Source organism: Lepidochelys kempii, chromosome 1 (assembly GCF_965140285.1).
Source record: "Lepidochelys kempii isolate rLepKem1 chromosome 1, rLepKem1.hap1, whole genome shotgun sequence".
Lineage (NCBI taxonomy): Eukaryota > Metazoa > Chordata > Testudines > Cheloniidae > Lepidochelys > Lepidochelys kempii.
Genome location: NC_136380.1, coordinates 142,448,349 through 142,474,984, shown reverse-complemented (window position 1 = coordinate 142,474,984; position 26,636 = coordinate 142,448,349). Strand labels below are relative to the sequence as shown.

General features: G+C 43.2%; 1 protein-coding gene across 1 annotated transcript in view; it reads right to left on the bottom strand.

Moving 5' to 3' along the window:
* The window catches only part of MBTPS2 (membrane bound transcription factor peptidase, site 2), a 45,602-nt gene extending 21,371 nt beyond the window's left edge, over positions 1 to 24,231 (bottom strand). Inside the window, exons 1-5 of the mRNA XM_073357292.2 lie at positions 24,075 to 24,231; positions 19,706 to 19,854; positions 17,570 to 17,708; positions 12,745 to 12,848; positions 2,965 to 3,092 (exon numbers count right to left, since the gene is read on the bottom strand). Of these exons, the coding sequence (XP_073213393.1) occupies positions 2,965 to 3,092; positions 12,745 to 12,848; positions 17,570 to 17,708; positions 19,706 to 19,854; positions 24,075 to 24,149 (595 nt within the window). The 5' untranslated portion in view covers positions 24,150 to 24,231. The remainder of the gene's footprint in view (positions 1 to 2,964; positions 3,093 to 12,744; positions 12,849 to 17,569; positions 17,709 to 19,705; positions 19,855 to 24,074) is intronic.
* Between the last annotated feature and the right edge of the window lie 2,405 nt (positions 24,232 to 26,636).

The window sequence follows — 26,636 nt, the reverse complement described above, 5'->3', positions numbered from 1 at the left end:
TGTTACCTGTCATCACTACATACATTTCCGTTTACTGTTTCAAGCTTGGCAAGAGTTGTTCTTGGCATTTATTAGTCAACAAAAAACAGAATTCATTTTTAATCATAGCTTACAAATGTTATTTGCTCCCGCACAAAATGCAATAGTGGAAAGCAGCTGCAATGAGGCATTTATGGACCTTGACCTCTCCTCTTTTTCAGTTCTGTCTGGGCTACCTGGACTGTGTTTGACTTTTAAAGAAATGGTCAGTTTAAAAGGGGGAAAAAAAAAAAAAGATATGTCTACACTGAAAGTGCTTGGTTTATTGATATGTTTGGGATATAGAATTACTTTGTTTTGCTTAACACTGCTTAGCTTTGGTGTGCTCTGCTTAAAAGCTCTTTTGCAACAAATTATAGCTGCAGTACTCAGTGAAACAACAGATTTCCAAAGTCTTTGTAAAGCAGCAATACACTAGGCAGACCAACATACCACTTTCCCCAGCAGTAACAGAATCCTTGCGTCTCCAAATTCCTACAGCATTGGTGGAGGAGCTCCACTGTGTGGTAGCTGCAGGTCTCTCTGGTACAATAAGCCCCAGACAGGAGATAGAGTTTATAACTCCAGGATCATTTTGAACTACAAGCTGAATAAAGAATTGTGTGTTTCCTTTTGTGTGTGTTTCAGCCCCCTTCCTTCCTGAGGGCAACCTTAAAACCATAGAATAGATAAGTGGTTCTCAACCGGGAGTCCGCGGAGCCCATGGCTGAAGCCCAGTGCCCCTAGCCCCAGCGCTGAAGCCAGGAGCGGCGTGGGGCTGAAGGCGGTACGACCCCCCTGCCCAAGCTGCGAGCAGCAGTCCCCCCACCCCAGCCAGGAGCAGCGTGGGGCTGGGAGTGGCGCAGGGCTGATGCCAGCACCCACTCAAGCCCTGAATCCGGGAGTGGTGTGGGGCTGAAGCCAGCAAGCCTCCCCCCGCAAGCCAGGAGCAGCGGGGGGCTGAAGCTGGGAGCCCCAGCATCTCCCCGCCCCAAGCTGGGAACCACACCGTTCCCCATACACAGTCCCTAGCTACACCCCACCTGCACCCTGAGCTACCCCCCTGCCGGCACCCTGAGCTACTCCCTTCACTTCATACAGCCCTTAGTAACTCCCTCCCTGCACTCTGACAGTTTTCAAACTTTTTGAACTCTCCCCCCTTTGAGTTATATTTTTTGGTTGCGTCCCCCCCACAGCCCAGAAAGGCTGGGTGGCCTGCTGAGTGAGTCAGGGGGTGGAGGTGGTGCTCCCTCCTTGGACCCCGCTGTGCAGAGCTGACTCAAGCCCTCCCAGCTCTTGCCCCCCCAAACAGAAGTAAAACTATGCCTATGCCTAAGGGTCCCCTCCCAGCCTGGAGACCCGAGTCCCCCTGCTGAGCCCTGGCGTTTTTATAGCCTGTTGAGGGGGGCCTCAGCAAGAAAAAGGTTGAGAACCCCTGGAACAGATGACTAACATGCTGTGTTGAAATCCACTCAGATTGCATCGCTTGTAGAACAGGGCAGTAATACTGCCATGGGGTGTTCATCTGTGACAGGTAATCCTGCCCAAATTTCAACACCTGTACTGGCTGGTCATTATGCAGCTAGTATGCTTCAAGGCTTTACTATTAGTATTTAGAAATATGCAAAATAAAGAATATAGGCCATGTCCACTTAAAAGATGTTTTCTATTGCTCTAGATCAATGCACTGAAGTTGAAGTTAGAAAGTTTGGTGCTGCTGACCATTCCAAATCATACAGTATCATTTTTTTAAATGGAAAAGGGAACTTAAGAGAATTAAATACACAGACACCTAGAGAAGCTCCTCTTACCAACCATTCCTGACATTAATCCACAGGCCATCAAAATGGAGAAGAAAAAAAGGTACAAAAGACAAAAAATCTCTACAGTTAAAACAGCAAGGGGCAACCCATATTACATATTATGTCACTCTCATTAAATGGTAAAAAGGAAATTACATCATTTTCTTCATATTTACTTTTTAAACTCATAACAACTAAAACTTTTCATATTGGTTAATATGTGGCTTTTAATGTTTAAGGAATAAAAGTGCTTACGAAGGATCAGATTCTTATACTCTTGCTTACACTGAGTAACACCGTATTGCAAGAGTGCGTCCATTTAATTCAATAGGAGTACTCATGGAATTAAACTATTCAGTGTGAATAAGGGTATCAGAAATGGTGGGTCACACTATGTATTTTGTAGTTCATTTCATGTAAACACCCATTTTTTCCCCGATTTTATTCCATTTCCCCCTCCCATACCCCTCCTTTCCCCCAAAAAAAGCCAGTAAGGTTTCTCCGGTTTGGGAGAATCACAGCCCCATTGCTGGAAGTTACCAGGTCTTGTTGCTTTTATTATAAGTTATGCTGAACTTATTTATATTTTGTAAAGACAGTAGGAACGGATACCCTAACTTTTATTATTTATAATTACTCATTTTTAAAATGACCTCCCAGGAAACTCAAGCTGTACGTCCAAAATGTTTCCTACAGCTATACTGCCATACCTTTTATTCCTAAATTGAATCTAGCATACAACAACTTTTTTTTTTTAAGTTTGTTCCACCTCTTGGAGACTAATGTCTTGTTTGAAAAAACCCCCAAACAAGATCAGTATGGGCGGTGTTACTATACATTTTCTCCCCATCACCCAACAATGTATCTCAGTCTCAAAAAACAGAGGGACCACCTTTAGGGGGAAGAGAAGATTTTAGTCTGCTTGTCCATTCATTTCCTGGACTCTCCACCAAGATTGCCAAATAGGGTGCCACATGATACCAATTTTGGAGATGTTATTCTTTACAGGGACATTTGCTCATCAGTAACTAGACTAAAACCATAAAGAATTGAAAAACATGATGGTGTCTTCAATGTTAACCAATACTAACACACGCAAAAGAACAACTTGTTGGACAGATTAAGATTTAACATAACCTGTTACCTGCACAAAATATTCTCAACTGCTGGACTGGAGATATAAGTTGCAAGTGGGTGGTAAAGAGATCGACAAATGCTCCAGGATATACAATAAAGATAAAAATCCCAAATCCATTAAACCGTACTTGTTCTCTAAAGAAAAAAGAAAAATGTTACTGCAAACCAAAAACTAATGACTCTATAATATAAAATAATGATTCTTACATTTTAGAGCACAGTAGAATCTTACAGCATCTGTATGAAATTCAGTTTAGCACAAAATACTAGCTTAAAAGATAATTAAGCTAAACTTTGTTTCTTGTGTAAGTACCCAATTCTAAACAGAAGGAAAGGATGACCCCAATTTCCCAATTTGTAAACAAAAGACAGAAAATAAGTGATTATTTTTTAAACCATCTTTAAAAAAGCTTTTTATGTTTTAATATTTTGGGGTGTGTTTTTTTAAGTAAAAAATAATTCCAGTTAGGAGTCAGTTATGAAATGGACCAGAACTGATCTTGCTCAAGAACTACCTAGAAATAGCAACAGAAATGCTTTTCTCACAACACCTGGATTTTCCTGAATTTATCACTCTTTCCCCTCAATGCACTTAAAAGCAATTTGCAAGCTAAAAGGAGGGCTGTGCCACCTGAAAAGAGAAACATAAGTTTCAAATATCCATGTAACACAGAGAAGAAACCAAAAAAAAGAAAAAAAAAGAAGATGAATGAAGTCAAAGGGCATTAGTAACTGACAGGGTGCATGGGGTTTATATCCACATCAGAGTTTTGAATTAGTATTTTTTAAAATGGGAGTTATATTTTTGGAATTATTAGATAAAGCTTATGTGAACCGTAGGAATTTCACAGGGTTTGATACAGGCTTTATAGCTCCTGTCTGTTTGGATGTGAATATTATGGACCAGTCCTGTATCTGAGCTGTCATGCTATACATGGCTTAACATTTTATATATTTACTCATATTTCAAATGTTTCTTATCATATGACTGAGGTACATGTACAATAAAAGCTGGTACAAAGCTCACTGAATGAATCAAAAACCCGATAAATTCCTTCCAAAGCAGTTAATCCATCAGAACTACCTATAAAACAGGATGATCAACAATGACCCCAATGCTCACGTCTACCCATAAGCTCGGGGAAGGGGGAAAAGTGGGAGGAAATAGGCTTTGCAACGTGTCCTGATGGCCAACAGATTCATATATCAAACACTGGGCAATAAAGAGTTCCAGAACCAAAGGTCCCACACTGAAATCATCTTGCCACCAGCTGCTTCCAGTTTACAGCAAGTGACAGTTAACTAAAGCCCTGATTTCAACTGCTGCAGTACCACATGAGGACAGACGCCTTATTCTCAAAGACGCTAGGACTCAAACCATTCAGGACTTCATCAGTCAAAACCATCATCATCTTGAAATGGTCCTGGAAATGAATTGGAGGTCTCAGAGCATAGGCGCGATGGACTCCCATGCGGCACTACTCTGACAAAATGCTCCTAGCACATCTATTCAAGAAAATCTAAACGCAGGGAAGCGTCTGAATAAGACATTACAGTACAAGACTTGAACTAGAAGAGAAAAGTTGAGACAAGGAGAAGAAAGGAAAGGAAGTGGGAGGAAAGAGAGAGCCTCACTTCTTCCAAAGATGCATCTTCAAATGGTCTATTCTATGTTGGGCCACTCCATTTTTCTGTGCTTAAATAATTTAAAATGAAATTTTCTATATAAGCTACAATCCAAACTCAAATGCTCAGAACCTTTGCCACAGAACATGAGTGAAGATAAAGTGCAACAGTGTAACAAATAGTTAAGTAATTATGTGATATAATCTGGCTTAAAAAAAAAAAAAAAGTGTACCTCTAGTGCCAGAATCTCTGCAGCTGCACATACCTACTGGCTAGCTGCATGCCCAGTCACAATAAACGTGAGAGAAAGGAAGAATACATCTTGGCCCTTCTTGTGATTGGACCCTCTGATTAAGGTGGAAGTCCAACACTACCTTACTCAGAAATGTAAGATGAGGTTGCAAATAGACCCTTGTCTTTATAGAAAGCTTATATGGGAGGGGTGGGGCAACTAAAGCATGTAGTTCTGCTATACTCCTACCTAAGGTAATCATCTCCAATAATGCTACTTTCATGGAGAGATGTAAAAAGGAACACACAGACACAGGCTCCAAAGGTGAACCCATTTGAGTCAACAAAACTAGATTTGGATCCCATGGATACATGGGGTCCATCACAGATGGAAAGCGTTTGTCCAGTCCTTCCAAAAATCACAGTCATTGGGTTTATAGCGGGGCAGTTACCCCGCTCCTGAGAGAAAAGGCTAGGCTGATTGGGGAAGCAGCCACAGCAGGGGCCACGCTCCGATCAGGCCACAGCTGGCCCTATAAAAGGGCTGTGAGCCAGGAGCTAAGTTAGTCTCTCTCTAATGGTGGAGAAAGAAGGACCTAGCTGCCTGGGAGCAAGGTACCAGAGGTAGAGAAGTGCTGGGGAGCTCCAGCCTGGCAACTCCCCAGGCTACAGGCCTTGTACAAGGCTGAAAGAGAGGTACTGGGCTGCAGGGAAAGGCAGCAGGTCCAACCCCCCCTTGCCAGTGATGAGTGGTTTACAGACTGCAGTCTGCCCCAGTGAGCAGGGGCTAGAAGATGACTGGCAACAGCCACTGAGGCAAGGTGGGGATAGAGGGTTGGGGGTTCCTCTGGGAGGGGAGCCCCAGAGTGTGGGGGCACTGCCAGGGGACAGGACCCCAAGGTAAAGGGGCACTGGGGTCTGGGAGGGACATGGGGGCCAGCAGCAGGCAAGACACTAGCCAGGAGGAGGCGCTCAATACGCTGGAGGGCTAATTCCCAAGATGACACGCAGGAGGCGCCATGCCAGTGAGTCATTGCTTCGCTACAAGGTAGGAAAAAAAATACACCTTCCTCCTATAGGAGGATAAAACATGTAAACAACTGCCATGTGAACTCTCATGGAACTGACAGAGAGCCCTTTAGGTGGAGTAAATATTCCAGAATATGCTATAGGGAAGACCACATGGGAGGAATACCTCCCTCTTGGAACCATATGGAAAAACATTTCCATTTCATCAAATAAGTGTATCTGGCATCAACCTCCAAGGAACACTCAGTTCGCTGAGGTGTTAACCACAGAAAGAATCTGACAGTTCCCAAGTTGTGACCTGCTCTAGAACAAGAAAGGCGACAATTCCTGTTCACTTGAGTAGCAAAGAGATCTCTGGCATTTTCCACATCTGAAAAATGGATCCTGCTATGTCCATTGTGAAGGACCATTCATCACTCCTGCTGAATGTTCTGCTGAGATGATCCATCAGATAGCTGTGAATGTCTGGTAGGTGCAAAGCTTTGAGTGCAATAGCACTGTTGATGCAAAAGCCCCTAAGATCTATAGCCTCCTAGCAAAGACTATTTGAACTTTCACCTTCCTGCCTGTACTAACGGAACAGTAGTGTTGTCCATGAGAGACTGTACAGTGCACCCCTTGAAGTGGGGAAGGAATTCCTGACATACCGGGTGAATCCTTTGTATTTCTCAAACAATTATGTGGAGAGTGATATCTTGATCTGACCAAAGTAACCGAATCTGGAGGTCCCCAGATGAGCTCCCTATATCCCAGGGAGCAGGAATCCATAACTAGTCCTGGAAGATAGGGCTGGAGGAAAAAGAACCCCTTTGCATATACTGGCAGGGTCCACCCACCAATCCAGGGATGACAAGACATTTGCAGGCACATGAGTCAACATGCCTAGCAAAAGGTGGGATGGACGGTAGATGAACTGCAACCTCCCCTGCATGCCCTTGAGCTGAAATTGGGCATGATGAATCATAAACATGAAAACTCCCATGTGTTCTAGAAGCGTCAGACAATTCCTTACTCTTGTACAAGGACAGGCCTTAAAGTCTGCACAGTTCAATGCTGCCCAAAATATGGCCAGAGGCAAGTATGCTCTCATTGAATTGGAGTCAAGAACTGCTCCTATAAAAATCTATCCTTGTACAAGAAACAGCGTTGACTTGTCCTTGTTCATCAACAGGGCCAGGGAACGAAAGAAGGACTGGATCTTTTCAATGCTGACCTCCACCGGACATTTGGATCAACCCCAAATCAGCCAGCCACCCAGACAAGGGAATACCTGAACACCTGTCTTCCTGAGGTGTACTGCTACATGCACTTTGTAAAAACTTGAGGAGCAGAAGAGAGACCAAATGGGAGAAATCTGAACTGATAACGTACATTCACCATGACAAAACTTAAAAACCTCCTGTGGCTCTGGTGAACGGCCAGACAGTAAGTATCCTTCACGTTGAGGACAGCGTGCCAATCACCTGGATCTAGGGACAGGATAATAGAGGGTAGGGTAACCATGCAACACATCCTTTTTACGTATTTAGGTTTCACAGATCCAGACCAGGACTGAGGCTTCCCTTGCATTATGGAACAAGAAAGTATCAGGAATAGAATCCCCTTCCCAATGTTGAGGAAGAGCATATTCTATGGTTCCAGATTGTAAAAGACACTGGACTTTTTGAATGAGAACAGTCCTTCCTATAAGCTGAAAAGGGACAGGGAATGCAGATTTAGAGGAGGGATAGAGATAAACTTCAGAGTATAACCCAGTTTCACAGTGCTTCAGACCCAGTGATTGGTTGTAATATGGGTCTGAGCACCTAGGAAGTGGATAATTTGTTGCCAAAGGGAGGGATGGGAGAGATCAGATCTTCACACAGTGGTACGCGGACCTCAACTAAGAAGTTAAATAGACTGCTCAGATGTTGTAGGTTGCCTCAATTAAGTTAAAGCACAAGATGGAGTTGTTGATCTCCATCTCTGGGACTTGCAGCATATTTTAAATTGTTCAGGTTTCCTTAGATGAGGGTACAATGGATACCCTTGGAGAGTCTGAGGATTAAACTACTTACACTCCAGTCCTTAAGAGGAAGTCCCCAGATAACTAAAAGTTGCCCTAGAATCTTCTAGGGAATACAATACTTTTTCTGTCTTCCATGAAAACAAATTAGGATCCTCAATTGTCCAGTGGATCTCTGCTGGAATCCCAGATGACTGCAACCTAGTGAAGTACCTACCTCATGCCATGACACTAGCCAGAGTTTGCACCATACAAAGCTGCTGGAAGCAAGGTTTTCACTACTAAATGACCTTCATTAATCATGGCTTGATGATAGTCTTGCTTAAGCCATCTGGCAATTTGTCAATGAATTTAGCCGTATTGTCTCAAACTGAAAAAAACGTATCTTGCTACGAGAGCCGAGTAGTTTGCAATTCTAAACTGTAACTTTGAGGTCATATATTCTTCGAAGAAAGTTTTGTTTGTTTTGTTTTTTTTAAATCTTTATGCTTAGGTATGGATTTGGAGCATCCTTGACATGATTTCTCATCGACTGCAGTCACCACCAAAGAACCTTCAGTTCAGTGTGTGTGTATCAAACATACAGCTAAGGGTAGTATAAAATCCCTCCTTTACCTGTAAGAGGTCAAGAAGCTCACATAACCTGGTTGGCACCTGACCAAAAGGACCAATAAGGGAAGAAGATCCTTTCAAATCTGTGGGGGGAGGTTTTGTTTGTGCTCTCTAAGGACGGAGAGGAGGACCAGGCAGGAAAAAAACCTCTCCTAAAACCCTACCTGAAATAAGCATCTAAGATTACAAAAATTGTAAGCAAAGCAAGAAAATGCATTAGATTATCTTTTGTTTTAGCTTGTGAATTTTTCCTATGCTAAGAGGGAGGTTTATTCCTGTTTTTTGTAACTTAAGTTTTGCCTAGAGGGGAATCCTCTGTTTTAAGTCTTCCTATCCTGTAAAATTAACTTCCATCCTGATTTTAGAGGTGCTTTTTTTACTTTTTTCTTTATTATAAAGTTCTGCTTTTAAGAACCTGATTGGTTTTTAGTGTCCTAAAAACCCAAGGGTCTGGTCTGTGCTCACCTTGTTTACCTATTTGGTTGGTATATTATTCTCAAGCCTCCCCAGGAAAGGGAGTGAAGGGGCTTGGGGGGTATTTTTGGGGAAACAAGAACTCCAAGTGGTCATTTTCCTGAATCTTTGTCTAAATCACATGGTGGTGGTAGCAATACCGTCCACGAACAAGGAAGGATTTGTGCCTTGGGGAAGTTTTTAACCTAAGCTGGTAGAAATAAGCTTAGGGGGTCTTTCATGAGGGTCCCCACATCTGTACCTCAGAGTGGAGAGGGAACTCTGACAGTGACTAGAAAAATTCTTGATCCTGGGATGGCATTTGGTATCTCCTTTCTGTTCTCTTAGCAGTGGGTGGAAGAGATGCTGGGGTTTAAAATTTTTAGGGAACTAGCAATTCTTTTTAATAATTCTTGATATGTTTTATGATCATCCTGAAGCAGGGACAAGGATTATGACACTGTTGCCTCAAGGGGAGGGGATGAAGATGTATTCAAAGGATGTACAGGATGTTTGCAAGGAGGCTATACCAATTAGGTCTGGTTTTAAAACCTCTAGTACTTGATCAGTACTGAGAATGGTAATGGACATGTGTCACTGCCTTGAGGGTGACTTAGATGGGCAAGGTACCAGAGAAGCCTGTGAAGCATGCCCCAGGGGTTCTAGAACAGCCACTGATAAGGCATCAGACCCCAGTTGTAAGTACCCTATCCCTACCCCTAGACTTGCTCCTGAAGACATGTTGGTTTCAGGATCGTTGTCCCTGATTAAGGATGATTAGAAGACATATAGCAAGGAGCACCTAGTTCACATTCTTCTTCTGACAACTCTTACAAAACAATAAGCTCCTTTATAAAGCTGGGACTTTTCAGCTTGAAAAAGAGATGACTAAGGGGGGACATGATACAGGTCTATAAAATCATGATGGGTGTGGAGAAAATAAATAAGGAAGTGTTATTTACTTCTTACAACACAAGAACGAGGGGGCACCAAATGAAATGAATAGACAGCAGGTTTAAAACAAAGGAAGTATTTCTTCACACAAAGCACAGTCAACTTGTGGACTCTTTGTCAGAGGATGTTGTGAAGGCCAAGACTATAACATGTTTCAAAAAAGAACTGGATAAGTTAATGGAGGCTATTAGCGAGTCCATTAGTCCATCAGTGGCTATTAGCGAGGATGTGCAGGGATGCAAAAAAGCTCTGAAGTGTCCCTAGCCTCTGTTTGCCAGAAGCTGGGAATGGGCAATGGGGATCACTTGATGATTACCTGTTCTGTTCATTTCCTCTGAAGCACCTGGCATTGGCCACTCTCAGAAGACATGATACCGAGCTAGATGGACCATTGTTCTGACCCAGTATGGCTGTTCTTAAAAAGAATGCTGGGGCTTTCTAATTCAGTACAAAAAGGAAGGAATACCACATGTTCCCATTTACAAGGAACAGTCCTGATTATGACACTGCTATCCCACATCTTGCATTAAGTGGCCTAAAATGTCTTTGGGGTTCATTTAACATAGTGATATGTTGTGACACAATCATCACAATGTTGTAACACAACAATTTTATGCTGAAAGGGAAAGCCTTATCAACTGAAAAGGGTGGTTTTCTTCTGAGATCTCCCTTTCAGATATTGACCAAACCATTGCCTTTCTTAGTTTGTGAATTGTGATCTCTGGAGCGCTCAAGGAAATATAGCTACAGGCATAAGAACTACAGACAACAACAACAGATAGCCAAAGAAACATATTCTAATAAAGAACTTGATTAATGCCTAGTGTATGCGTAGAAATTAAAGACCACACATACTGGAAGAAAGCACAGAACATCACTTCTCTCCATCATTCAGCACACCAACAGGAGAGAATTCTTATCTAGAGAACATGAGGCAGGAGGCCCTGCAACTATACCTGCTAGTGGTTCACAGGTGTGAGGTTAGACCCCAGCACATAAGGTAGGCACAGCCACACAATGGCCCCTTTTGGAACTCACATATCAAAGTGAAACCCACAGCATATTCCTTCACGGCCATCCTGATTTATTCTATCCTGAGCCAACAGGATGGTTCCTGTACCTAACTCAAGACTGGCATCTCTCTGTTCTTCCCTGTGCAGCTCAAAAAAATAAAGGCACAAGGAATGTAAAGACCTAATGAAGGTATTTTAAATCCAAGATTTCATTGATCAAAATAGTACCTTTCGAGTAACATGCTACAGGACCAGTTAGCTTTTTAATTTTGAAATTTTGCCAGTCACAATTATTGTCTAAAAGAAACAGTTCTCTATATAATATTGGGCTAAAGACAAGGCACCTTGTACATTGTAAAACTGGATCTAAACACTGTTCTAAGGCAGTGGTGCACAAACTGGGGCACAAGAGGTTTGGCGGGGGAGGTGTGCAAAGAAACTTTGGCCTTTTGCCCTTTTAAAAAGAAAAATACAAAAAAGAACAGGCTGGCTTATTTTCAACAATTTGGTAAGTTTTATAACTACAGTAGGCCTATTATGCCTTTAGAATTAAATTTGATTCTCATTCATTTTGAAGCTCATTTAATGATTAATAATTGATACTAAAAGACATAAACTGGCAACATATATAATAATAGTTGAGAGCCTGGGACCTCGAGTGACTCAGACACACTAATACTGAAGTGAATGAATGAACAGTCTCATCTCTGTATCCCCATCACCTTCAAGCATGAAAACCAGTTTCAGATTATAAGTAATGGAAGCAGGGTGCAACAAATTCTGTGAATGGTAAGGGGGATGCAACTGGAAAAGTTTGCACTTCACTGCTCTATGGGTCCCTGGTTTCTGTAGTATTCCTGTATGGCAAACCAGAAATTTGGCAGGTCTATCTCAGCTTTGAGGATTTTTTACATGACTATGAAAACAAACAATAGAACCAGTACAATATTTCTTTCTTTCAATATGCATTTGGTTCACTTTATATTTCTGTCAAAGTATTAACATGCCACCAACCTTTGTACTGAAATGCACAGCTGGTTTTGGCAGCTGGACAAGACAAAGCCAGGGTTTCTGACACACAGCTGATGCTTTTGGTGTTCGGGAACTAATAATTCTTCTCCTTCCCTGCCCATTGTGGGCAAAGGCAGAGGTGACCTCAATACCAAGTGCCCCACCAAGCCACCTAGTAACCCTGTCCTTACATCTTTCACAGCATTTAACAGTAATGGCTAAGCACATCAGATAATTCTTTCTGCTGAAATGATTACCAGTAAAAGAGTTAACACTGACATTTAAAATATCATTATGCATAAGAATTAACATACCACTGAGATTAATTGCAGCAAGTCACATCTCTCAGAACTACAGTTCAGCCTCTTGGTACAGCCCTTCATCAGTTTGCATTTAAGTCACATCATGAAGGTTTCCATAATACCCATAAAGAGTGGAAACTTTTTTGAGAATAAAATATTAGATTCTGGAACACCATTCTGTAACAGTGCATTGTGTCTTTGCAAATTCCACAGCTACAGAATCACAGAAAATGTGGGACCTTGCTTAACAATAAAGTAAATTAAAGGAAGGCTAACTTTAAATCTGAAGCAATGCAGTACATTAAAGAAGTGAAAGTCCATACTGATGATCTGCGCAGTAGACATTTATTTAAAACTCTATGCACCCGGCCATGATTCTAGGCACTTCAAAAACTTACAGTCAACACAAACCATAAAATACAATTAGAAAAAGAGAATAAATGAATTGTCTATATAAACCACATAAACTCTAATCATATTCACCCGTAGTTAAATACTCAGGAATATAAAGCTTTGTTGGAACATACTAAGAGAAAAACAGTTTGCATTACCGAATAGCTGCCACCCCGTGGCCGACTTCATGTATGACACCACTGATGAGGATTGCCGTGAAGAAATAAGTCAGTTGGCTGATGGGCAGATTTACACCAGGCACCTGTTCATGTAGGTATGACAACAAAGCAAAACAAACTAGGATACCAAGAGATACAAAGACAGATCATTTTGCCTTTAAACATGCTACTGCAACATAGTTGTTTAAAGACCAGAAGCACAACAAGGGCCCTTTGCGTACACAACTACCAAATACCCCTCTGCCCTTTCTACCTTATATATTTTTTTAAAAAAAGCCTTTCGTTACCTTTTATTGAAGATTTAAAACACTCCCATTCCAAAAAACGCAACAAAAACAAACCAAATACACATGACAAATCATGGGAGAAACTGCCCTAACTCTCATTAAGCTTCAGAAGTGTATGCAGATTTACACAGAAATGGTATACAAATAAATCAGTCATGGAAATTGCAAACATCAGTTTACAACTTTCTGTGGTGACTCTTGTAGGAATCGCTGCTTATCCACCATGAGATTTAAAAAAAAAACAAAAACTCATGATTTTTAGGCCAATCACGTTTTTTGGTCTCTCTTCTTGATTGTAGACTCCTTCTGATCACTCCCACTGTGGCTGTGACAAATACAGGTTGAAAATTCAACCTTAAATGCATACAAAATGTGTGTACACAAACAATGCAGGCTGCCCCACTCCCTGACTCCTCTCCTGACAGATCCCACTGCCCCTGACTCCCTCTGCTCACCATTACCACTGACAGGCTGCTGTCCTACACATGCGGAGACTAACTTCTCCAAGAGCAGCTCCCAGTTCCAAGCCAGCAGTGGAAAAGGCTGCCCTGTGTTCCTAGCTTTATTAACCCGTTTCCCACACTGTAGTGGAAGCATGAGGTCATTGCTGCTGCTGAGCTTGGAGAATGCTCAGTTCTGCAGCATCTGCACCAGGGCTCTGACACCTCAGAGCACAGAGGTTGCACCCCAGTAATGAAGACATCTGAGGCAGCTGCTGTGGCTACTACTAGCAGCACAAACTGAAATATTGACCTCCAGTATTAGAAAGGGGGAACTGCAAAGAGTGCAGGCAAGATGACTGAACTGCCTGTGTTTTATCACCAGAGCCTTCCAAAACTGGCTTGAAATTGTAACACACAATAATATCATGAGTGTTGGCAACACTGCAATAATGCAATGAGCTGATGTTAGCAATTAGGAAGACAGTCTTTTTGTAATTTTCCTTAGCTTTTAAGCTACAGTTTAAGATATACTAAACTACCAAAACACCACCAGCAACATATTGATGCAATCGGAGAATTCCAAGCATACACATTTATTTCATTCTCTCATTTTAGAGAAGCTCCTAGAACCTTGAAGAATCTAAGGAGGAAATCATCAACACAAGAACAAGTTACAGGAAAAAGCCAGACAAAGAGGACAGATGACAGGAGACAAAGGAAGCAGAAAATGAAGATAGACATAAGGATGCGGAGAGGCAGAAATCAACCATATTAGTATAGACAGACTGCAGGACAATGCAGTAAAGAGAGTGGGAAAGAACAGATAGAAAGGAGAAAAAACAGGGAGAAAACTGAAAAAAGAAAAAGAGGAGTAGTACAGAAAAAGGAAGTGACAAAAAAAGAAAAGCTTGCCTCTGAAAAAACTGGTTCTGGAGGTGGGAATCAATGAGAGAGGCATTAATCACTTAACCCAGGGTTCCTCAAACTTCATTGCACCACGACCCCCTTCTGACAACAAAAATGACTACATGACCCTAAGAGGGGGGAACCAAGCCTGAGCCCTGCCATCCCAGGCCGGGGGGGAGGGAAGGGTGGGAAAGAGAGGGAGACACACAACAAAGCCCAAGTCCCACCACCCCATGCAGGTGGGCCCAAGCCCAAGGGCTTCAGCCCCGAGTGGGGGTCTGTAACCTGAGCCCCGCCACCCAGGGCTGAAATCCCCTGGTCTTTGGCCCCGGGTTGAGAGGCTTGGGCTTCGGCCCCAGCAAGTCTAACACCAGCCCTGGCGACCCCATTAAATGGAGTTGCGACCCACTTTGGGGTCCTGACCCACAGAACTGCTGACTTACACTAGAGTTAAAAAAAAACAAAACTAAAATAAAACTAAAAATCCTTTTTAAAAGAAGGGGTAAGGAAAGCAGAGTAGAATATAGAGAGATAATATTTATGACTAGGACTGTCACTGTCAGCAGAGTAGGACCATGATGCCACCTCTCAGCAGTCAGCACCACAGTCCTACAGTGTCTACACCTGAGAGAGAGCTCCTGAGGGAAGCAGAGTTAGAACTTCAACTATAGCACCCTACCAATTTGAAGCCAGCCGTGCTCGCCCACATTAAGCATCTTCTGTATTTTCTGCATCAACTGCTGGTGTTAATTTAAAGTTAGAGCTGCTGAGAAGAGCAGAGTTGTCTCAGACATGAACAAGGACAAAGTGCTATTAGCACTGAAAGCTGGCATCATGAGTCTACCATGAATATAGGATGCTTCCCGGCATCGGTTTTCAATGTCTGAAAACCTATTTTAAGATATATTTAAAAGGAATCTAATCCTTCATGAAATATACTGAAATTGAAAATAGCATTCTGTTAGGAAACAATGTCATCTCTATAGATATCTTAATTTTCTAAATTCTACTAAAGACATTTGTATGAAAAGAGGACCCTTTGTTATGATGCTTCTTTCACACCTCTGACAGTTGCAAAAATTTCCATAGTAAGCAACAGGTAGAGAATAATCAGTAGAAGAGGAAGACCACTAAAGAAACAAACATTCTATTTTCATGCAAATACTCATAAGAGTTGAGGCAGAGAACAGAAAATGTTATATAGATATATAGCTATAAAAGTAAAATTGACTGTTTTTCAATTATTCTTATAAGGCATCTCTTTAAAGTTTATTAAGCCAACAGCTACAGTATGGGGACTAACTAGTTTTGTGGTTTTGCACTCAGCAGCTATTCTCTTGTACACTGTCTATGCACCTCTCCTTTACTTACCTTACAATAATTATAAAAAGATCATCAAATTTGTATGCAACAGACAGATGGCTGATCTACAGATACAGTTGGACACAGCCCTATACAACTGTTCCTGTCACTGGGACTTCTCTTCTGCCACCAGCTATTGAATCACTTTATTACCGCTAATTGGATGTATATGAGTAAGTCAATGGCACTCCACTCTGAAGACTTCTGCTTCACATAAAGCTGTAAGATCATGATGGTCTCCGAGAGAAAAAGTAGGCAATGAAGGGGAGTGCAAAAACAAAATGGCAGATATATAGCAAGTACTCTTCTTTGGAATGTTGAAGTTTTTAAAAAAATCACAAACTATATCTGTTTTCCCTCTAAATATCTGGCAATACTACAATATACAGCAACTCTTTGAAAGGTAGGGTTAAAAAGTATGTTGTGATAATTCAAGGTAAAAAAGTAGAATAGGGAATATAAAAAGAATCACAAACCTGCCTAGCAAAAGCTTGCTTTTCACCCATATCTCTGAATTAGGTGTCTCTAAATACTTCTCTATCCTTGCTTTAAATGTATTGATATTAGCAGCCCTCATATCACTAGGGAGTCCATTCCAATTTTGGATATTAAATCTAAGTCGCTACTTTCATGGATCCAATTCACATGGATAGGTTATATCCCAAGGGTTCAGTTTTAATTTTCCCTTCATTTCCCCCTCTCTCTTAACAGAGGTATGTCACAAAGACCTTTCATTTTGTGAAGGTCATGACATGATCAATTCCATGTTACGATCACAAAGTGAGGGAGTGAGGATGGTGTTCCTGTACAAGAATACAATAATAAAAATGTGTAGGGAGAGTGAACTTTAACTTCTTTCAGAATTGTTACATCTGACAGAGAGAAGACATAAGAATATTCAGTTGGAAACATTCAATAAAATTGATGTAAACAATGCAGAACAACCTTACATGACTTTATATGAGAAGACAGATGCACTCTGGTCAGATGATTATACGAGAGGAAATAAAATTAGCTACATAACCCTTCTTGTAAACTAAAACTATTTATAAAGGTGATGTCATTCCTTCTTCACTGCCTCAGATATTCCAAAATAAGAGAGAAAGAAATTTTAAATGCAAACTCTTCCATTCAGCAAAACAGTTCTCTTCTTCTGGCACTGTATGATTTAGTGTCTGGTATCAGAAACCCGTGCAACAAATGAATACAATGTTATTAGCTCTGTAACCAGACATTGCCAACAGAGATAACAAAAATTGCTGTCTCGGATCACCAACTCGACATATGATCCTTGCGTGATTCAAGTGTTTAATCAGCTTCACAATATAATCCTTGCCTCCCACTATCCTGAACAGTTGCTCATCCTTCCTTCCCCCTTCTACTGACACCCTGAACCAAAACAAACTGAAACACTCATCTGTTTGTGGATTACACACATGGCTTGTTTTGCAAATTTCAAACCCATCACCCTACCCATCCCAAAAAGTAGGGATTCTAAATAGCTGAGTGGAGGCAAACCCTTATAGCTGATTGGTATTCTTAGTAACTGTGACGCTTTCTGGGTATTCAATATGCATACTATCTATTCCAAATTCCTCTGTGCTTTTTTTATATAAACTCTCATATGTTGCTACCTCTTTTTTTAAAGACTGAATAGGAACATGGCCATTTTTGGTATAATTGGGGAGACTTCTAATCTTGTGTGGAAAGATTTCAAGATCAGAAAGGCTAAAACATCTCCTATGAAGACATCTCTTTGGAACAGGTTATAATTCTTAAGCTGAAAAACAGAGAGGGAACACTTACCACGACTTGCAACATACGATCATTCTGGACTGCAGGAGCCTCAGTTATCATCAGCGTCAGTGTCTGTATCAGTGTCTTTCCAAGGAGAACAACAGAACCAAACATGGCAACTATGCCGAACACCATTCCTATACTGAACCTGAAACAAAGAGAAACAAATGGTCTTGCGCACATAAAATAAGCAACTGCATATCATGAAGACACTTAAATGCATCAGTGCAGCCTAACATATCAAACAATGGGTCAAAACTTCCCCAGTGCTATTCTGTCCCTCTGGTATATCACCACAAAAGTATTAGCAACCAATAGAAGGCTTAAGCCTACAGGAGCAGAACTGCATTTTTCTCCAGTGAAGAAGTTAGTGTCATAATGTTATACAAAACCGCATCCAGTTGAGGGTCAGGATTAGACAGTGATTCACATTGTTTCCATGCCACTAGAACAGGAAGTACTTATTTTCTGATTATCATAACTTGCAAAATTTTATTAATGTTTCTTAACCAATGGGAGGCAAAATTGGTACTTAATGCATTAAATGGTATAATGGTATTTAATGCATTAGATAAAGCTTATTTTCTGGCTAAAATATTGCAAGTCGCTGTAAGCTTTTTTCCCTCCTCTAACAGTTTCATTGTTCCACTACCACCTTTAATTGAACCTCATCAGGAGTTAGTCAGTTAACATTTATTTTAAGCTGCTTGCATTTGTAATTAAAATAAAAGGGACAAGTGGAAGTCAGTATGTTCTCTTTTGCTGTAAGATATTATACATATTATAAAAAGGCTATTTATGACTGATGTAAACCCATTTTAACCTAAAGTTATCTTACATAAGAGGAAACTTAAACAAAGAGCATCAACTCAGCAGATCTTTCCTCTTTTATTCACTCCTATCCCACTGACAGTAAAAGCAAAATAAGTTCACTACTGAACAGAAAGATTAATACATACAATGGAACAAATTCAAGACTTCTCAGCTGTTATTCCCAGAGTTAGTGCAAAATAATGCTGGAAACACAGTTTTGCATGCATTTTCTGGCCCCCCGAAAAGTACGCACAGTGCCACTGTGCATATCACTCACACCAGGAGCATAAAAAATTCCAGCAGAGGAAAGTGTAGAATGGATATAGGCTAAAATGTAAGCAATGCACCCTAACTCCCCACACAGCTGTAGAATGCCCAGTAAATGGCTTTGCCAACAGAGCCAAACTTGTGGCCCGATTTCTGTCAGGGTTCAAACCAAGCAACTTTTTAAGCTTGTGCCTCTGGCCAGCCAGAGTACTGAATTTGGTTCCACTGATTTCTCAGATTGTCCTCCCCACCAAAAGGTGTAATCCTGAAATGGGACTATTTGCATACAATCTAACTGACTTCAAAGGGACCACTCAGATGCTTGCAGGAAAAAGCTGCAGGCAGTATACCAATATTGTAACAATAGCATGATTTTTGTCTGCTGCAAAATACCAACAGGCATTTTAGGTAATACTGCAGAATTATTTCAGCTCAGCTTCTTGTTTATCTCCTTAATGAAAACAGTTACTTTATAAACAAACACTTGATTTATAATAAATGTTTTTGAAAGAGTACAAAGTAGAAAAGGATCTTCTATACAACAATAAAAAAGTATGCTAAGTCTTTAGCAGAGCAGACCAGGAAAAATTAATTTTTATTTCTTTATTGGGTATTTCATAATCTCTGAAACTATAAAGTATCAATGGTGCACTGACAATTTTCAGGGAAATTAGATTAGGAAAACACCTAACTTCCATTAACTTCTATATTCTAGTGTCCAGGGTGGAGCTCGGTGTACAGGGCTGGATATACCTTGTAAGACATGAAAAGCTACTTCTGGGTCTCCTAATAAATATATAACCTAGGAATTTACAATGTTTACAGCACTGAATTTTTTTTAGGCCAATATTTTGCCAAACACGGATTTATAAAAAGAGAAAGAAAAGAAGATTGGTACTGTAACTACATTTGTGTGGTTTTAATACAAAGTTATCAAGGTTGCATTATAACCTAATCATTTTAAATCTAGCAGTGTGGTAATAATTATTGCTACTCTGATAAACAAGAGGAAAGTTTTCTAGTGTTTCTCCAATACAAGGCCAAACTAGAATTCTGAAACTGTACCATAGATAAAGAAATCTGGGTTTCCATCGTCCCCAACTGTAGAATAGACGGTTGAAGAGAGCAGTCTGCCATCGCATATGAAAAGGAGAGATGCTCAGCCCATATGACATCAGCCAATCTTCATAAGATGCTTTCAGAGAGCTAGATGACTATAAGAAACAATGGAAAGTTAGTTTGACACAGGGCTTTCGGGAAGATTTCATGTAATGACATCCAGTAGAACAAAGAGAAGAGTAGTATATGGGAGTATGTATGTGTGCATATAGCAACACTTACGTAAACCATGCAAAAATAACGCCTGCAGGCACCGCCCCCTACAGCTTCCATTGGCCGGGAACTGGCAAGGGGTTGGGGTGCAGGGAAGGGTGGGGAGTGAGGGAGGGGGGCTCAGGGCGGGGGGTTGGGGTGCAGGAGGGATGCGGCAGGGGGGCTCAGGGCAGGGGTTTGGGGTGCAGGAGGGGTTTGGGGTACCAGCTCTGGCCTGGTGCTGCTTACCTTAACCGGCTCTGGGGTGGCAGTGGCGTGCAGCGCGGCTAAGGCAGGCTCCCTGCCTGCTGTGGCCCCGCACCGCTCCGGGAAGCAGCCGGCACCACATCTTTGCAGCCCCTGGCGGGGGGAGGGGGCGGGGGGCAGAGGCCCCCATGCGCTGCCCTCCCCTGCAGGCACTGCCCCCCGCAGCTCCCATTGGCCAGGAACAGGCAGGGGGGTGGGGTACAAGAGGGGTGCAGCAGGGGGCTCAGGGCAGGGGATTGGAGTGCAGAAGGGATGCGGCAGGGGGGCTTAGGCCAGGGGGTTGGGTGCAGGAGGGGTGCAGGGTGCAGCAGGGGGCTCAAGGCAGGGGGTTGGGGTGAGGGGTGCAGGCTCTGGCCCAGCGGCGCTTATGTTGAGTGGCTCCGGGGTGGCAGAGGCATGCAGTAAGGCAAAGGCAGGCTCCCTGCCTGCCCTGGCCCCACGCCGCTCCTGGAAGCGGCCGACACCACTTCCCTGCAGTCTTTGGGGGTGGGTGGGGAGTGGGCGGAGGGCTCCGCGCGCTGCCCTTGTCTGTAGGTACCTCCCCCGAAGCTCCCATTGTCCACGGTTCCCCGTTCCCGAACGACGGGAGCTGCGGGGGGCGGTGCCTGCAGGTGAGGTGAGGGCAGCGCACGGAGCCCTCTGCCCTTCCTCCCCCAGGGGCTGCAGGGACGTGGTGTCAGCCGCTTCCAGGAGCAGCACAGGGCCAGGGCAGGCAGGGAGCCTGCCTTATCCCCGCAGCACCATGAGGATAGCAGTCCTGCGGGCCGTAGCTTGCCCACCCTGGCCTATATGGTTTGCAGGATCAGAAACTGTTGGCATGTCTACATGTACGGCGCTGCAGTGCATCTGATGAAGATGTTCTATGCTGGCGGGAGAGAGCTGTCCTGTTGGCAAAATAAAACCACCTCCACGAAGGACAGAAGGTATGTCAGTGGGAGAAACTCAGGGTGGTGGTTTATTCACACTCTGAGCGACGTAAGTTATACCGACATAATGCATAGTGTAGACGTAGCCTAACTGAGCAACCTTTGTATCGTCACTATTGGATGAAGAGCATCCTGGTAACAACAAAAAGACTTTCCAGTCCCCATGCATACTCGTTTTATCTGCTAATAGAAATATACCTGGTAACACTAACAGTATTTTAAGCCAGTGTATTATTACAAATGCCATATGACAAACCAATAACAATTTCACACATCACTACCGGAGCAAAAATGCATTAATAGCCTGAGTTATGCCCTCTATATTATTGCATAATCTCAAAGATTGTGAATGCCTGTTAAACGTCTGGGAAATTTATATAAATATAATATAGAAAATAGAGCAACAGAAGTTGAGCCATGAAAACAAGTTATTAAAGGAGGAAAACCACTACAGCGCAGCAATCACAGCATACAGATCTTTCTGTCACCAAAAGTATAATCAGGTTCATATATGGAAAGCCACTTTGTCTTTTTTTGTATATTTAAATTGTAAGCTCTTTTGGGCAGGGACCATTTCTTACTACGTTTGTATCCTGGCTAGCGACAGAGTCCTGATCATAATGAGGCTCTTTGGATACCAGCATAATACAAATAATAAACACCACCTTTCCTTTTAAGTACCCACTAGTCATACTAATCTGATTATTTGCCTAAAGTCTGGATCATGCCTTCAGTATGACTGAAGCACATATGGTTGTGATTTATATACCTACCAACAAGTCAGAGACACCCTGTTGACATTCAACAGTTCCAACACATTCCCTGATGACTAAAGATATTCAAATTTGGGATTTTTCCTGGACTCTCCTGCTCTCCTCAAGAGTCCTCTTAGGACTGCTACCAACTACTCAATTGCCTCTAAACCATATGGTTTCTTTTCTTCTTTGCTCATGGATGAGCAGTATCAAAGGGGATCTAAAAAGAAAAAGGATGGCTGTGCAGACGGACTGAGAAATCCATTTCAAGGCCCGTATCCTGCAATGAGATGTAGACAAGCAGACCATTTGAAGTCCCAATTATTTCCGTGGGTTTCTACACAAGTGTAAAAGTTTTGCTCACATTCAACTATAGGATAGAAGCCCAAAATTGTTTGTCAAAACAGCATCTGAACAGCTAAAATCAGAAGACAGCCTGATGGCTGGTCTTTTTTTGATTACCTAAGAAAGAAAGATCGTAGCTCAGATTTTGGATTTGTTCCCCCCCCGTGTATTCAACCACTCCTAATTAATGGAGTGCCTAGCTCAAGTCTGTTGTTCAAATTGTATTTGAGCAGATCTAGAACAAATATTGACACATTTTTTAAAATTACTCATTTTTTTTACAAATAGGTTATTGGACTTTTTGTCAGCTTAATTATTAAATCATAATATCACAATATTTTTCTATAAAATGCTTTGCAAATATTGCTTTCATTATTCGCTGAGCCTTATTTGTTTTTTTATCAAGGCAAGCAGCAGGGGGAGGTGCTTATTACTCCTGTTTGCTCATCTTCTAAATATTAAGAGAAAATATGTTTAAGAGTTTGTTCCTATATAATTTCTAAAAATATTTTTACACCTAGCCTACAACTAAATCTGTTTGCCTTATTGAAATAAACCAGGTTTCACCATGGCTGGCGTGAGTGATTAAGATTGGAGAATTAGGACCTTTGCTCTGAAAAATAAGGACAGCGTGGAGAGAACACTACATTTGATATTCACAATCATTGTTCTCAGGTTTGTTACACTTAATTTTTTTTTTTTGCACAAGTATTTAACAACTTGGATCTACTTTCAAAGGACAAGCAACAAAACAAACAATTAGCATCAACATTAAAATTTACTGAGCCAAGTTTTGCTAGTTATGAAGATATGATACTTCCTCTGCGGAGGATAGTACTTTCCATGATCTCTATACAGACCACTGTATTTATTTATTCAGATTTATAAAAATGCAAAAAGAGGCACTAATCCATAAGCTCTATGGCAGGGTTCTCAACCTTTTTCTTTCTGAGGTCCCCCCAACATGCTATAAAAACTCCACGGCCCATCTGTGTCACAATAACTGGTTTTTTGCATATAAAAGCCAGGGCCGGCATTAGGGGGTAGCAAGCAGGGCAACTGTCCAGGGCCCCATGCCACATGGGCCCCTGCAAAGCTACATTGCTCAGGCTTCAGCGCCGGGTGGTGGGGCTCAGGGACCTGGGCTTCAACCCCATGTGGCAGGGCTTTGACTTTCTGCCCTGGGCCCCAGCGAGTCTAATGCTGGCCCTGACCCGCAGACCCCCTGAAACCTGCTTGCAGCCACTCAGGGGGGCCCAGACCCCTGGTGGAGACCCACTGCTCTAGGGTCCCTTGACACAGCTGCAAAACACATCCTTAATGCAGCAATTTAACCCACCACACATCCCTGCCCCTGTCCCTTTTCCTTTCAACCTCTCCCACCGCCTCCACTGCCATTTTCAAATGCCTGGAGGGGAAAAAAAGGAGCCTCCTCACGCTCCCTGAAGAGTACGTTAGGACTATTTCATTCACAAGTGGGTTACGCAGTTTTGTTTTACTGCTTATGTCTGTGATGACGAAAGCTTAGGCTCAAATACATGGGTTAGTCTCTAAGTCCCCGTTTCTTTTTGCGGATACAGACTAACAGGGCTGAGACCATTCACAGACAAGACACTAAGGCCGATACACAGGGCGGCCTCGGGACGCCGCAAGCCTGGGCCGGGCCCGGGGTGCGAGGCGCCCCCGACAGACTCGGGGGTGCGGGGGCGCCCAGCCAGGCCCGCCCCTCGCTGCTGCTGGGGCCGCCGGCCCGCAGCGACCCCTCCCCCGGGATGCAGCCGGGGGTCCCGCGCTCCCCGTCCCTTCGGCCCGCTGCCCCGGCGACCTCACCCTCAGCAGCGTGTCCGCCAGGTAAATGACGGACCAGCCCCCCAGCACGCACACCACCACCGGGATCGGGATCATTGCGGCACCCAGGAGGAGGACGAGGCGGCGGCCGTGGGGGTTCCCGCGCACAGAGATGCCCCCGGAACGAAAAGTGCATCGGAACCCTCCTGCGGCAGCCCCATTTTCTGGTCGGACACTTCCGGGCATGAGCCACGGGGGAGAAACGGCACAAGCGGTCACGGAGGCGGTTGGATTACGTCATGATGTATCTAACCTCCCTTATCTCCCCCTCCCCATGACACGCCACCGCGGCGAATGGTCGCTGGTCCGCATGCGCTTGCCGCTGCCTTCAGCGGGGTGCGGGCTTTGTTTGCGCAGGCGCGCTGAGGTCCCTGAGATGACCCCGCGAACACTGGGGAGGGTGCTGTGAGAAGAGCGCCTGTGGATTGTGCGCAGGCGCAGTGAAGTGTTCCCCCTTCCCCCCCTCCCACAGGCTTCTTTTGTCGTAATGGCTCAGCTTGGGCGGTGCGTGGGGTTCCAGCTGCGCGGGCGGTGGGGGAGGCGCTCAGTGAAGGAGGAGCCTGCGATGACCTTGCTGCACGGTGTCATTGCTCCTCACATGCTGTGCGCCCCTGCCCCATGCAGCCCCCTCTGGCATGGTGGTGGGGGAAGAATCCAGCCACATGCCTCCCTCCTGCACCCCACACCACAGAGAGGAGGAGGGCAGGGCCCCAGGCTATGCCCAGGGAGCACCATAGCTGACTACAATAGTGCCATGCAGCAGAGGTGCTTGGCCCAACGGCCAGGGCCCTGCTTTAACTGCCTGGGTTGTGTTAACCCGGCCCCTCTTTGAATCTGTTTCTGAGCACTCAGAATTTCAAACCCTAGCCTGAGCCCAGGTGTCATAGCCCAGCACCTGCCCCCTCGGCCCTCTCCTTGCTGCCCAACTTACCCTTTCATTTAAAAGGAAATTAAGTTTCTGACACTAGGTGGTGTAAAGCAGTGCTACCCAAAGTGGTGGTCCGTGGATCGGTGCCGGTCCGCAAGCCATCAGCTGCCAGTCTTCGTGCACATTGGAAAAAAAAAATTGCCGGTCCCTCACATACATCAGATAGCTTGAGAAACACTGGTGTAAAGAAAAGCTTTCCAGTGTGAACTGTTACAATGCTGCCTTCGTGAGTGGGAAGAGAGGTCCTCTCTGCAGTACAAATTCAATTCTGTCTGAGACCCTACTTACAACATAGGGTATGCCTGCCTGCACTTAAGGTAGGGTGTAAAGTGCATACACTGCACACTCCCCCAGCATGTGTATAAATAGCAGCGTAGACAGTGATGCACTGCTTAGGCAAGTAGAGTACATAGGGAAAGACTTTGGCATCAGGGAAAGGCTCCAGTTGCTCGAACCTTTCGCTGTAGTGGGGAAAGGCTCTGGAAGGGAGCTTTTCCCTGCCACAGTGAAAGACTATGGTACTTGGGAGCTGCCAAAGCCTTTCCCCACTGCCGCCCTCTTGACAGAGCCTTTTAGTGTAATGTGTAGCTACACACCATAGTGTGGACTCAACTTGCCTTTCACTCGGGTATGTAGTAACACCTACCCACACACTGCCCCAAGTGTTGACAGGGTCACAGTTGAATTGTGCTAGAGTTCAGCAAAGATTCCACTTTTGTCCTCAAGTCTGCAGATTTGTACAGGCAGAGCCGTCAGGCCATGTGGAGCCCTACAGCAATCACTGAGGCTTTGCACAGCTCTAGGGATCCACCAGAGCAGATCTGAACACAGAACTGGGGGCTCATATTGTAGATAGGATCTTACTGTGTTTTAACGATCTCCATGGATTGGAGACGAGCATGCATATAGGAGGTGATCACAAAAACATAAATCCTTGGGGTGAGGTCCCCATCTTAAAGAAACTATCACAACTTCCAAAAGCTACTTGCAGCATTAGAATAGAAATCAGATGCCAGAATGTTGGAGTGTTTTCATTTAGTCTGATTTCATATCAAGTAGTAGCAGAATTCAGTCCTAGAATAATGCCAGGACTGATTTAGGGACTCATAGAAGATATTTGAGTAATTTTTTCCCAGTGCTGACATAGTATTTTGGCATAAATAAGAATATAAATAACTGAGCTTTTAAAATGCAGTATTAAAGAAAAAAACTTGCAGCACAAATAACGTGTCCAAATCATTTGGGTATTTCCGCATTAACTCTTCTGTACTCCCTAGTTATAAAAAATAACACATTTCACCTCTCCTCCCCCAGTTTTCTTGACTTCTATGCACTACTATTCAAATACACCACTTTGTATCCTGCTGAAGAAGTGCAATTTTATTGAAACTTGTAGGAAGGTCAGAATTGATTTTAGAAAGCCCATAGAAGTGAAAGATTTACAATCCTACCTACATGAACTAATGTTTTTTTATTAGATTCCCTTTGGGAAAAATAACAATTGTGCTTACTTTTCTTTTGTATTGATATTTCTGAAAGAAGTGTTAATACTTCCAAAATTCAGCCCTTTTATCATTTTTTTCATTAATTTCTGCAGAAAGCCTGTTACAGAAGTG